Here is a 14094-nt window from a genome sequence, read left to right as displayed (position 1 = left end):
AGAACTCCTTAAACCCCCACTAAGTCCTTCATTGCGAACTCCTCCATCACGAAGGTATTAGAGCTGTGCAGCATACATCTCCCAGCCTCCTGGACATTTATCCAGGAATACAGACAAAACTAACAAGCGGTCCCTCTAATTTCTCCATATCGTCCTCATTGCTTTATTTGCACTGCACTGGCCTTCAGCTCTCAGCCCTGCTGCAGTGTGTGTATGTGGGGGGGAAGAATGGGCGGGGGTGCCATGGGATTCCACAGCTCTCAGCACCAACAAACTCAATCTAGTCTGCTTTTATCCTTCCAAATAATTCCAAACTCTTTTTCTTTCTTTTGTCAGTAACTGCGCCTTCTGGTTACCTTGCCTTTCCCAAGGAGGTTCATTCATTCATTCTGTCTCTGCTGCAGATTTTAAGCTCCCAGGAAGAGTGGTACAGGGCTGAGCTGAGAAGTCACGAAGGATATGTCCCCAAGAACTTCATAGATATTCACATTCCCATGTAAGTACAACTGGGATCAGGTGCATTTCCCTTGAAAATTTCAGGAAGTTTTGTCGTGTGTGTAAGTCTACACTTATGACAGCATGTACAGACACTGCACACCCCGCTAGCACAGGTATTAAGAACAGCATAGAAGGTGAGGCATGGCTTTGGTGAGGAGAGGAGAGTGCCCTACACACCTGAACCTCCAGGGTGTATACCCTACATGGGCTCTTTACATAGGGTTACTATATTTTAAGTCCCTCAAATAGAGGATACTGCCAGGATCTGGGGTGGGGTACAGCAGCCACCGCTCACCAGCCATCCTGCTCTGAAGGTAGCGCCACACCACCACCAGCAGCACAAAAGTAAGGGTGGCAATACCATACCATGCCACTCTCACTTCTGCGCTGCTGCTGGCAGCAGTACTGCCTTCAGAGCTGGGCACCCAGCCAGCAGCTGCCGCTCTCTGGCTCCGTAGCTCAAAATCACAGACATTTGTTCAGATTTCAAAAATTTGCCTGGGCAGAGATTGGGGAACCAAAAAAGAGGTCCTATCCAGGAAAACCTGGACGTATGGTAGCCCTATCTCTACATGCCCAAGCAATGCCGCCCATATCTAAACTGCTGTTTTTTAACTAGTATAGTGTCCTGTTGCCTCCCCCGTGCCAAAGCCTTTCCCATAGGACATGAGAATAGTCATACTGGGTCAGACCAATGGTCCATATACCCCACTGTCCTATCTTCCAACAGTGGTCAATGCCAGGTATTTCAGAGGGTATGACCAGAACAGGCAACCATTGAATGATTCATCCCATTGTCCACACCCAGCTTCTGGCAAACAGAGGCTGGGGACACTCAGGGCAGGTCCAGACTAGAGCTTTAAATCGATTTTAAGAGCTCTAAATCGATTTAAAGCTGTAACCGTCCACACTACAGAGTGCATAAAATCGATTTTAAGGGTCCCTAAAATCGATTTTGGAACTCCATCTAAACGAGAGGAGTAACCCCAAAATCGATTTCTTAAAATCGATTTTATGATAGTGTGGACGGACATCGAAGTTAATGGCCTCCGGGACGTATCCCACAGTGCTCTAGTGGCCGCTCTACACAGGTAAAGGTACTCTTCTGCTGGCCAGGTAAACAGGAAAAGCCCTGGGAACTTTGAAATTCCATTTCCTGCTTGCACAGCGTGGTTTGCTCTCGCGTTCCCCGAACCACCCAGCGCGAACTGACTGTGTGCCGTTTACAGGAAGGGGGGGGGGTGAAGCTGTACCCAGAACCACCCAGGACGGGGACTTTGATCCCATCATGCACTGGGCTAGTAACCCATAATTCCAAAGGGCAGGGACCCGTGCAGGAACTGTGGGATAGGTACCCAGAGTGCAACGCTCAAGCAAAAGATGGACGCCAGGGAAAATGGACGCTCAACATCGATGTAAGTACCTTTAGTGTGGATGCACAAAATCGATTTTATAAAACCTGCTTTATAAAATCGATTTTAAGCACATCCATTTTAGGCTGTAGTCTGGACGTGGGCTCAGAGTATAGTCTTGCATCCCTGCCCATCCTGGCTAAAGCCACTGATGGACCTATCCTCCATGAATTTATCTAGTTCTTTTTTGAACCCTGTTATAGTTTTGGCCTTCACAGCATCCCCTGACAGTGTTCCATAGATTGACTGTGCACATAGGCGCCAACTTCTCCTGGCACCGGTAGAAGCTCATGCCCCCCTCACCCACAGACCTGCCCCACCCACATTCCAACCCCTTCCCCAAAGTCCCTGCCCCATTGGACTCCTTCCCCAAATCCCCGCCCTGGCCCCGCCTCCTCCCCTGAGCACATCGCATTCCCACTCCTCCCCCTCCCTCCCAAAACTTGTTAGGCCACGAAACAGCTGTTTTGTGGTGGCAAGCGCTGTGAGGAGAAGCGGGGACGGCGTGTTCAGGGGAGGAGGCAGAGGTGAGGTGGGGCTGGGTGGGGAGCTTGGCTGCCTGTGGTTGCAGAGCACCCACCAATTTTTCCCCATGGGTGCTCCAGCCCTGGAGCACCCACGGAGTCCGCGCCTATGACTGTGCATTGTGTGAAGTACTTCCTTTAGTTTGTTTTAAACCTGCTGCCTATTAATTTCACTGGATAACCCTTAGTTTTTGTATTACGTGAAGGAGTAAACAACATTTCTTTATTCACTTTCTCCTCACCAGTCAAGATTTCATAGATCTCTGTCTTATCCCCCCTTAGCAGTCTCTTTTCCAAGCTGAAAAGTCATAGTCTTTTTAATCTCTCCTTATGGAAACTGTTCCATATCCTTAATTATTTTTGTTGCCCTTCTCTGTACCTTTTCCAATTCCAATATACCTTTTTTGAGATGGAGCAACCAAAAATGCATGCAATATTCAAGGTGAGGGTGTACCATGGATTTATTTAGAGGCAATATGATATTTTGTGTCTTGTTATATATCCCTTTCCTAATGGTTCCTAACATTCTGTTAGCTTTTTTGTCTGCCGCTGCACATTGAGCGGCTGTTTTCAGAGATGTTTTAGCCACAATGACTCCAAGGTCTCTTTCTTGATTGGTAACAGCTAATTTAGATCCATCATTTTGTATGTATAGTTGGGATTATGTTTTCCAATGTGCATTATTTTGCATTTATCAACATTGAATTTCATCTGCCATTTTGTTGCCCAGTTACCCACTCCCTGTTTCCTTCCCCCTTGCCAGAGCCTTTCACTGCAATGTGCACCTACACACACTGCAGTGACAAGTGTGGCGCGGACTGCTTTTCATGTGGCGTGCAGTTACCCTTGTAGTGCCTGCACTCTACATGGTGCCATAAGTACAGAGATAGCCTGTCTGTTTGGTCAGCGCTTCCTCTCTCATGCTTTCTTAGAGCATGATACAGTTTAAGGCTGACAAGGGCTGTGGCAAAACTCCACACACCAGCCTGTCAATGCACATTAGTCCTGCCCTGCAGCACCCCCTGCTATTTTAGTCCTGACAGCTCCAAAACTCTTGTTACTGTTGCTAGGATATGGTAGGAGCTACATCAGAGGTGGGCAAAGTACGGCCCTGAGACCACATCCGGCCCGCAGGACCATCCTGCCTGGCCCCTGAGCTCCCAGTTTTGGAGGCTCGCCCCCGGCTCCTCCCCCGCTATTCCCCTCCCTCACAGCCTCAGGTCACTGCACCACCGGGCAGCTCAGCACTGGCACACCCCCTGCGGGGGGTGGGGACAGGGGAGAGCAGAGAGGGAGGCTCACCTGCAGCCTTAGGGGAGCAGGCGGGTTGTGTGGGCAGCAGGAGCACCACAAGCACGGGCCGGAGGACTCTGGAGGAGCACCAAGAGGCCGCACAGCCGGCTGGAGAGAAGCAGCGCTTTGAAACGGAAACTGCCGCTTCTCTCAGCTGTGCGGCTGCCCCTGCTCCTCCTGTTTTGGTCTGTCTTTGATTTCTGAACTCCCCCTGCCCATCCCCAGGGCGTATGTGACAATTAATGTTGCCCATGCTCCCAAATGGATTATATAAGGTGATTTTGACCCCTGCTGCAGGAGCTCTCACCTCCATATCTGCCTATCCACTGCCCAGCAATTCCGCCTCCACCCTCATCAGTTGTGCCCCCCCGCCACCAGTTTATCTTCACTCCCATCAATTCAGATCTCCTCTGTTCAGCCCCTACAGACCCACACCTTGTCAGTTCAGCCCTCCAGCCTCACTTCTTCTCTTCCTGGTGTTCTTCACCCCCTTCTCCTAGGTCTGGGGGTCTGCCACGGGGTTGTCACTCCCCTCTGCCCTGTCCACTGTTACCAGACCGGCGGTGGCACGGGAAATGGGGGAGGAGCAGAAGCACTATTCTGTGCCAGTTGCTTACAGGAGGGCTGGAAAGAGGAAGGAGCGGCACCATCCAGAACTGCTGGGGGCTTCTGCTCAGGGCCGGCTCCAGTGTTTTTGCCGCCCCAAGCAGCGGAAAAAAAAAAAAGCTGCAATCGGCAGCACTTCGGCAGCAGCTCTACCCCACCACTTCATTCTTCTGTGGCAGGTCCTTCCCTCCGAGAGGGACTGAGGGACCTGCCACCAAAGAGCCAGAGGTGCCATCCCTTTCCGTTGGCCGCCCCAAGCACCTGCTTCGTTCGCTGGTACCTGGAGCCGGTCCTGCTTCTGCTCCCTCCTCTCCCCTCCCCTCCTGTGAGAATGGCTTCACACTGCTATGGGGTGGGGGTTAGCTCTTCCTGTAGTAGCTTTGATTGCTTGCTCAGTACCAGGAGGCAGGCTAGTGGGGCAGGCAGCCAGTTGGAGGGCTTAAATTCATGCAAGGTCGGTGCCAGACTGGCTCCTCCAGCCCCAGACAAAATTATGTTTCTGGCGGAAAAAATCCTGAGAGTCAGTGATACTGTATGTGTGAATTCCATCTACTGAGCTATGGGACTTGCTCTGTTAGCTCAACAAGCAAATACAGGCCTGTATTTTTGCCACCAAAGTTCTCTCCGTCCATGCTGTATGTACAGGGTTTGCTGAGGTGCCTGTGCCACAGGGTGTTACGCTAGCAGCTTTTTCCTGGCACACTTGGAGCGGTGGAATCAGCCCATTCATTATGCATCTCACATAGGAATTATGTCTTCACTAACCTTTCCCTCTCTCACACACAGAGTATGTAATAGCTGGGCTGAAACACTTCCACTTTGATCCTTTTCTGAGCAGCAGCAGCTCCTCATTTTGGACACTGGAAAGGGGAAGGGGGAAGGAAGTTGGTCTTCATAAAGGGCCATTTTCTCCACCTCTGTTTCTGTACACCCTACTTGGAGAACATGCACTGTTAGCAGGAGACAGTCCCTTTCCCTTCTCATTCCCAACCCTCCTCTCACCTCTTCCCTTCTTTTTCTCTAACCCATTTCCTTATTCACATGCATGTGATTTATTCCCCTTGACAGCTGGTTTAATGAAGGGATATCCCGCCATGAGGCAGAGAACTTACTCATGAGCAAAGAAGTTGGCTCTTTCATCATCCGAGCCAGCCAGAACTCCCCTGGTGACTTCTCCATCTCTGTCAGGTACCTGCTACTTACAGTATCTTCCTGCTGTTTCTGGTTAATGCTGCTGTCCCTAGCCTCCCCTTGACAGGATGGCAGTGCCTTGGGAAGCTTGCATGGTGCTAGTGATGGTCAATGGGAACAAGTGAGGCATCTGCTTCTCGGGTGTTTCTTTTTCCATTAAAGTGACACAGGAAATACCCTATCCCCAAATCACAACCCCAGCTGTCCTGCTCCTTCTGAAGCAGAGCAAAGCACATTCTGTGGGCCATCTCCCACCATGCAAAATGTGTGCCTTTCAGGTATGTTGTTTGTTTGTTTTTTTTTGCCTAATGGCTTTAGTTACTGGCCAAGGATGCTATTTAATATCCATTAGGAGGTGACTTGCACCATTAATTTATTTCACATAGGCCACTGAGCAGCCACCAGACGGGAATGACTTTCAATCACTGTTGACCAAATTGCGCAGGAACCAGCAGCTTAACAATTATGATAATAAAAATCCTTAGCATTTATGTAGCACTTTGAATACTGAAATGCTGTATGAACATTGACTAATAAATCAAAAAGACTCCATTTCCCAGCCCCCTGGACCTCTTACTCCCTATGCTTGTTTCCCTTTTCAGCCACTTATTCTAGTCCAGCCATTCTCGGCCTTTGTTTCAAACCCAACACTGCCCCCTTCTGCGTGAACCCAGCAGGGCCCTGCATGGCACTGGGACTGCAGACGGTTCTTCAGAGGGAATCCCTCGTTCCATTGGGCACTGATGAACATTATGCAACAAGTATGAAGGAGTAATTCTCAGTCCTTCGCCCCATCTTGTCTAGGGATTAACCTGAGGAAAAATAACTCAGGTAAGGTTATAATCTGGTGGGGCTCTTTGCTTAGAGCCAACACAGATCCACTCGTTAATGGGCACCGTGCTGCTGCCTTACCCTCTTTTAAATAAGGTGCAGAATCAAGCTTCTAACCATGTGTGGTCATAAAAGATCCCATGACCTTTATTTTGAAAGTAAAGGTCTGAGCCCTAGTGCCCTGTACTGATTCTCCCATTTGGCCATGCATCCTCAAAGCGGCTGCATTTTTCTGGTTGGTGAGTGATTCCTTTACATACAGGGTTATGTTCAGTTCCAGTGTGTCCAGGTGCAATGCCACTGACTTCACTTTCCAGAGTCTGCAAAGGGCTTTTGGATTAAAGGTATTTGAGGAAAATAAAATTATCATCTGATGTTCATTTCTCCGTTTGATCACAGGCATGAGGATGATGTCCAGCACTTCAGGGTGATGAGGGATACAAAGGGGAACTACTACTTATGGACAGAGAAATTCCAGTCACTGAACAAATTGGTGGAGTACTATAAGACCTCCTCTATCTCTAGGCAGAAGCTGATATTCCTGAGAGATGAGAGCCAAGAAGAGAAGGTATGCCCAGGGTTCTCAAACCATCCCTGAAGAACACAAGAGGAGAAATCCATCCCATGGGATGAATTTAGTGCTAGAATGTTGCCTCTGGAGACCTTCAGTAGAATCCCAGTCAGGTCTCTAGACTGGAGGGCCTCTCAGCCTAGATTTTTGATTGAGTGCATCATAAACACATTACATAACTTAATGAGATTCGCAGTCTCCATTTATGACAAGCTGAAGACTGCAGCAGGGAATGCTGAAAATCAGGACTGAGAGGCTTTGCCAGAGCTGTGTAGGGGCCCAAGGACTGAACTGCAGGACATGCTGTAGGTCAGGATTGAGGTGAATCAGCATGAATAAGGGGAGCCAGGTCTAACTTTAGGAAGGGGTGGTACAGAATAGCTGCAGGAACACTGCTGTGTTTAGGGGATCAGGGATACAACAGGAAGGGGATCACAGGGCAGACTGAGTTTATTGGTGGAACTGAGAGAAAAAATTGAATTTGGTTCCTTTCCCTCCTTGAATGGACTTAGGGTGCTGCCACTGTTATAGCTGAAAGTTTGGCTGCATTGAGGAATTGCTTCTCTCTTATTAGTTATGGAACATAGCAGGGTATTGTGGAGGAACTGGGGACAGGATGTAGAAGGGGTGGCAAAAAAGGGTCATAAAGTTGTCCCAGAATTCCAGAGATGTGAGCACAGTTTGTGAGTTAAAGGAAGAAGCAGCAAAAGATGTTTGTGGAAGCAGGGAAATCCCTGTTCACCAAATGCCCATTTGGTGGTTCTGTGCCAGGAAAATGAGGGAATGACGCAGCACAGGCTGCCAGTCATTGCACACACAATGCTGAGAGAGAAAACACCTGGTAACTACAGTAACTGAAGTGCTGCTTAACCAGGAAGCGGACTCTGGCATTAAATTACCAGGATGTGTGGTTAGAGACAAGGCAGAAAATGCATGACTTGTTCATTGTGGCAATAAAGTTTTATCAGCTCCATGTGGAACAGTCTTTTCAGCTTCAAAAGGGCAATAGCATTCATTTTTCAATCTGATAAAGGGTTCTGTGTTGTTGACTCCTTCTAGACCACTTATCTGGCTTTTTTAAAAAGCATTACCTAGCGGTAAGGGAGGCCACATATAGGAGAGAGCTGACAGCAGAGGATAGTCTGCACAGGGCAGGAGATATTGTATTAGTAAAACAACCTGTTGAAGGTGGCTCAGAGCAGAGAGAGGGAGGAAGGGGCAAGGGGGAATGATATTTGTGCCAAGATGTAGACAGGTAAATGAAAGAATAGGGGAGGGGAGGTTGCAGCCAATGCTCCACTCTATTGCTGTTGTGATGAGGGTTTGTACAGCACCTCGCACAATGGGGACTTGGGCCATGACTGGGGCTCATAGGCACTACAGCAATGATAATAAGAATTAATAAGTAGAACCAGGTGCAAAGACAAATTAAGTCTGAGGCAAGAGCTACCCCTGTGATATCTGAGGCAAGAGTTTTCAAAAGAGCTCAGCCCTGAGGGTGCATGTTGGATATTGAGCTCTACCAAAAATCTGGCTTCATTGTGGGTGCTGAGCCCTTGAAAGTCTGAGTCTGGGCAGTTAACCAAGGCCTCACAACCACTCTTATTTGTGGTGGGTAAATAGGTCCCAGACAAGCTCTTCTCTTTGTGTAAAGGGGGAGGTGGGGCCTCAGCCACACATGATTGTTTACTGGGGGGAATATTGGGGCCCAACTCACCTTGTGTATGTAGCGAGGGGACAAATGCAGGCTCCAAACCCATCCATGTAGTTGGACTCAGAGCACCAAATCCCCACTTGCACTTCTGAGGGGGAGTGGCTGTGGTGAAGAGACAAAATCCAGGATCCCAGATTTGTCAGTTTGTTCAGAGGAGCAGGAGTCCTCCTTTGCATAGGCCCTAGGTTTAGGGAAAGTAGTGGGAGGACAGAGATCTGGAGAGGGAAAGGGAAGGAGTACTGATTGCCAGGATAGCAGCAAGGGCATTTTGGGAAGCAGACCTGTCCCGACCTTTATCATTCTTCCCCCCAGGAGAGGCGTGGTGGGAGCCTGGAACGGGGGGCACAGGAAGGACTCCGCGTGAGTGGAGCAGCTGGAGAAATCCGAGCATCTATGTCCAAGAGATATACAGATCCCTCACCACCCCTGCAGCAGCAGCAACAGGTATCACTGGGAAAGAGGGGTTAGCTGGGATGAGTCTGGACTGCAGAACATGCTGGTCTCTGCTCACTAGGAGCTGGGCTGTTTACCTAATTGTTTAAGTGCATCACCATGACTGCTTCTTCACATTGTGATGTAGCATCAATGTATAGTGTCAGCATGGTGACATCTGGTGGACTGAAATAAATATTTGAACTTCTATTTTGTTCTCTAAATATCAGAGTTTATGGGATGGACCTGTAAAAATCCGAACTCAACAGGCAAGTGACACTCTAACTGGACGGCTGGGAACAGCAAACCCACTCTTGCAAGAATGGCCAAGTATGGCAAAATGTTGAGCTTGGGACAAGACTGAAAGTCATATTGGGAGCACAGACCAACACTCGCCCACTCACCTATCTAGGAATGCCTCTGAAGTCTCTAGGACAAGCCCAACTGTGCAGCCACAGTCTTTTGCTGTGTTGTAGTGATAAGATTCGGCACTATGGTGCACGCTGGAAATGGGAAATGAGTTGGTTACTGTTGGGAAAGTTTGGTTTCTTTGAGCACATTCCACATGCTCCCTGTTTCTGATGTGAGTCCTGGGTTCTCTCTTTCTCTGCTGGGAGCTCCCGGTGTGTCATCCTTCAGTCCTGGGGCTAGGCAAAGATGGTGAAGGTGCATGCAAAAAATGCTCTTATTGTAGGGATGGGAGGAAAGAGCAGTGCATGGTGTTGCCTCTACAATTGTTCCATATTAATTTTGGTAGGAAATGGCTACCATGGGGAGGAGGGGCTGCCTCCTGTCTGTAGCAGGAGATACTGCAACAGTATTGGCCTCATCTGAGGAGAAGACTTGTCCCACTAGGGGAAGAGATCCAAAACCAAGCCTCACAGGGCAAGAGAGTCCTAACAGAGGAGGGCAAAGGACACTTTGTGAGTGGCCAGTTCTATACCCCATCATTCAGGAGCAACTTTATATAGGAAGGGGACTGTTGGCAGAATAATACAACTTGTCACAAAATTGGGCCCTTTGTGATAAATCTGTCAATGAGTCATATTTGATACAGAGCAGAAATACTTGTAAGAGAAAAGTATACCACAACAAAAAATGAATCCCGTGTCTCTAATGCCAGATTGAGTTTGACTCACTCTGACACTTCCAGCTAGGGACAATTGACATGAAAAGTGGGATCCAGTCACACTGACCTTTTAGGCTGACTAAGGTGCAGGCATGACCAAAGGGACATTTGAAATGCTAGGTACTGAGAGAGGAAATTGGGAAGCTGTACCCAACTGCCCAGCTCGAGATTCTTGGTCCAAACCAAAGGGCACAGACTTAGGAGTCCTTTCCTGTTAGGTGTGTTGCTTGCAGCCCAATGAACACCTGGGAAACAAAAACCTTATAAATGAAGACAAGAAATTACTTGGAGGTATTAGGTGACATATGCACTGGCTGGATCCTGAAACCCTGGTACCCAGTAACTGAATCACCACCCCAGTCCAGTTGCACATCGGAGTATATTAAAGGCTTCTCTTGCACCTCACTTTCTAGGACAGAGGTGGTGGGAGCCTGGACAGGAAGGATGGGCTTCATCGTCTCAGAGACCATGGAGAAGGGAGTGCAGCATCCATGTACCGGAGACAAACAGAACCATCATTTCAACATTCACAGGTAGATGGTTTGCATTATATGCCCCTGTCATCTACCTGATCCCTTCTCTCAGGGAAACCACCATAGAGGCTAGGAGGTTTACTGTTCTATGCAAGAGGTCAGAAGGAGGAAAGATGTATTATACCTGATGTGATGTTGCACATCCCTGTCACTTTAGAAGGTGTTTCCATGGCGTGTGCTCCATTCCTGTATGCCCGGCCACTTGAGTTCTACTTTGGGGCATGAATATATTGAGAGGGATACTGGGGGTTCCTGATAACTTGAACTTACCCTCAGGTGTCTCTCTTATTCAGGCTTTACTTTCTGGGGTCCTGATGGCTCTTCCATTGAATTCCATACTGGTATCATGCTTTCATATCCCAGAGTTACATTTCTTGCTCTTTTTGGTTCGTGTTGTGGGGGAGATTCATAAGAATTGTGTCTGACCTCTCCTGTCTCTTCCTCCTCAGCAAACACTATGGGTCCAAGCCCTGTATGACTTTGAGGCATTGGAGTGTGATGAGCTAGGATTCCGCAGTGGAGACATCATAGAAGTCCTGGACAGCTCTAACCCATGTTGGTGGAAAGGGCGCCTGCGGGGCAAATTGGGTCTCTTCCCTTCCAACTATGTTACACCAGTGACCCGGTGATTCTGCAGCATTCCAAGATGAGTTGGGATGAAGCTGCTCTGGCGAGTCGGGGGCAGAGAGAGCATCTTCCATGCAACCGGAACATACCACATTTTTATTACAATAATAATTTATTGGCAGTTGACCTATTGATTAGTTAATATTAAAGGTACTTCTGTAGAGGGGTGGGATTTTTCTCTCCTTTTACATGCCAGTGTTAGAGGGAGCAAGAATCCTGGATCGTCCATGAGGTCTTGCTGGATCCTGCCTGCACTTCCATCATTTTGGGAAAACGTTGCTAACTCAGACTTTGCTAAATTAGATAAGTCACATGAGAACCCACCTCAAGCAAGCCAGGTTTCAGCTTGTAGGCAGCCCCACCTCCTCCAACATCTGAGCACCACCTTTTGGACCTTGCAACATGCCATCTAGCAAAGGAAGGGATGTGGTCTGGTAGACTGCTCCTGTAAACTGGTGTACAGAGCAATGTGGGACCAATATATGGGGAGGGAGAGAAACCAAGTTCTTTGCAGCTTCTTAAAGACCTGCCCTCATGCACTCCTGCCCATACCACATGTACTCCTGTCCACTGTCCAAGCTGCCTTCCAAGATATCCTGCACTTTCCATTAAACATTTGTGTAAGGGGGCCTGGCTTTTCAGCCAAACCAATAGTCACCAGCTGGAAATATGGTGGATGTCACCAATAGTTTTGTTAAATTGGAATTTTTTTTGTGGTATGTTGCTGCCTAAAAATCCTCCTCCTATATTTTTGGAAATCTGGAATCCCTGTTTTTATAACCTTGAGTTGCTGGTAACATGTATCATCCACCTCTGTGTATCTATGTGAACACACACACAAACACACACACACACACACACTCTCTCTCTCTCTCTCTCTCTCTCTCTCTCTCTCTCTCTGTCTGTCTGTCCTGCAAAGGTATTTGATCATTGCAGGGAGGGCAGTTGTCCTGTATATGGTTGTGTAGCACCATGATATCTTTAGAAATTGTCCCAATGTCACATCCCTGATTTTCCATCCACCCCTCTCATGGCCTCCAGCTTCCCCATATCTAGCTTCTGTTTCACCTCTCCTGAGTATCCATCTCTCAGGTCTCTTGTTACAAATATTACTATAGTGCCAGAAGCAATCTCTACCTAGCACTATTTTGATGCCAGATTCCAGGCAGGGCTACTACTCTACTTGTGGAAAAGCAGTGAATAAAGTTGCAATCAAGAACAGTCTCCTCTATATACCTGTTTCCTTTGAACTAAATAAGGTAAATGCCCAACACATTGAAAACAAGATTGAAATTTTTAAAAAGGAGAGAATTGTACAAATCACCAAGTGTGATATAAATGAATTGTAAATACACATTTAAAATTATCAAAATCTTGAGTGAGAGCATTGGGTAACTGCTTCTCATGCAAGTTGAAATTTAGCAAGCTGCCTGAATAAAATAGTTTCCTACTATGTTTAAGACCTCAGGAGTCAGCAAGGAAGTGCTGATTTCAGTTTATTTGGCACGAAAGAAAACACAAAAGAGACCCATCAGTAAAAATGGACCTGATAAAGAATTAAAACCAATGGGGAAAAAAGAAAAGAGGAGCCAGGCTGAATGCCATCCAATGACATGGCATAAATACCATTGTCACAAGATGTGCGATATTTGCTGTTCTTGAGTAATAAAGAGCTTTTCTGGAATGCTTGAGGGAACTGGAACAAATGAAGTACAGTTTAAAAAATATAAATATAAAGAAGAATATTGCTTATAGAGGCAGGAATAGGTATTGAGAGCTTAACAGGAATTTGGTCAGGGGCATCATTTAGGTAGGGTGGGGAAATGGGGGAGGGAAAGTTGAAATGTGTGAGCAGTTACCATGTGTGAACAACTCGGACACCAGATCCAGAGACCGGCTCTGCTCTCTGAAACCTTTGGTGTTTAGAGCCCTGTGGGCAGCCTGAAGCCTCCACTCCCCAACCTACGCAGCCCAGCTGCAGGGACCCACCTGTCTGACTGCAGCTGTCTGCTCCTACCTCATCCACTGTCACACTACATTGCCACTGACTGGCCCCAGCACTTGGGGCCAGAAGCTGTGATTGGCAAATTTGTGACCAGAAGTATTGGTTGCTAGAGAATCAGTGAAGCAGATGATCTGACATGGATCTTCTGTCTCATGTGTGACAAGTGGAAAGTGCTCAGTTTAATGGATGTAGGCAGGACTCCTCTATTGTGGGCCTGGTGAGAGGGCTGGCTCATGGTATTGTGGCTAAGAGGAGCCCAATCACCTCCATAAACAAAGCCAACATTTCCCCCACACCTTGCAGATTATAGGACATAACTGGTCCCAGCCCCCCTGTGTTACACTGCAGTTCTCTAGCCCAGTAGCAGATTGGGGGCTGATGTCTTCTGCTTCAGAGTGTCAGCTTTTCCAGGCAAAGAACAATGAGGTCTCTCCCCTCTGTGAAGGGGACAGCCTAATTATGGATTTTTACAGTTTATCCAAGAGTTTTGAGGGAACTAAGCAGTCCCTGGACCCCCACTGAAAGTTCCCCCCTCCCCTACTGAAATCTGAAATGATGCCCCTAAATTTGGTTACTCAGGTTTAGAACAATGAATTTCAGGAAATAGCAGGACAAGGTGGGTGAAGTAATATCTTTTATTGGACCAATTTCTGTTGGTGAGAGAGACAAGCTTTATACAGTAAAAGATATTACTTCACCCACCTTATGTCTCTAATATCCTGGGACTG

At 47.7% G+C, this 14094-nt stretch overlaps 1 protein-coding gene across 5 annotated transcripts in view; it reads left to right on the top strand.

Moving 5' to 3' along the window:
• GRAP2 (GRB2 related adaptor protein 2) overlaps window positions 1-12592 on the top strand; it is a 38975-nt gene extending 26383 nt beyond the window's left edge. For all 5 annotated transcript variants that reach the window (XM_050917558.1, XM_050917543.1, XM_050917548.1 and 2 more), the window contains 6 exons: window positions 405-496; window positions 5402-5521; window positions 6755-6923; window positions 8953-9084; window positions 10615-10734; window positions 11184-12592. In XM_050917558.1, the coding sequence (XP_050773515.1) occupies window positions 405-496; window positions 5402-5521; window positions 6755-6923; window positions 8953-9084; window positions 10615-10734; window positions 11184-11363 (813 nt within the window). In that variant the 3' untranslated portion in view covers window positions 11364-12592. The remainder of the gene's footprint in view (window positions 1-404; window positions 497-5401; window positions 5522-6754; window positions 6924-8952; window positions 9085-10614; window positions 10735-11183) is intronic.
• The last annotated feature ends 1502 nt before the right edge of the window (window positions 12593-14094 follow it).

This window comes from Gopherus flavomarginatus, chromosome 1 (genome assembly GCF_025201925.1).
Source record: "Gopherus flavomarginatus isolate rGopFla2 chromosome 1, rGopFla2.mat.asm, whole genome shotgun sequence".
In the NCBI taxonomy this organism is placed as follows: Eukaryota; Metazoa; Chordata; order Testudines; family Testudinidae; genus Gopherus; species Gopherus flavomarginatus.
This window is presented reverse-complemented; position numbering and strand designations above follow the sequence as displayed.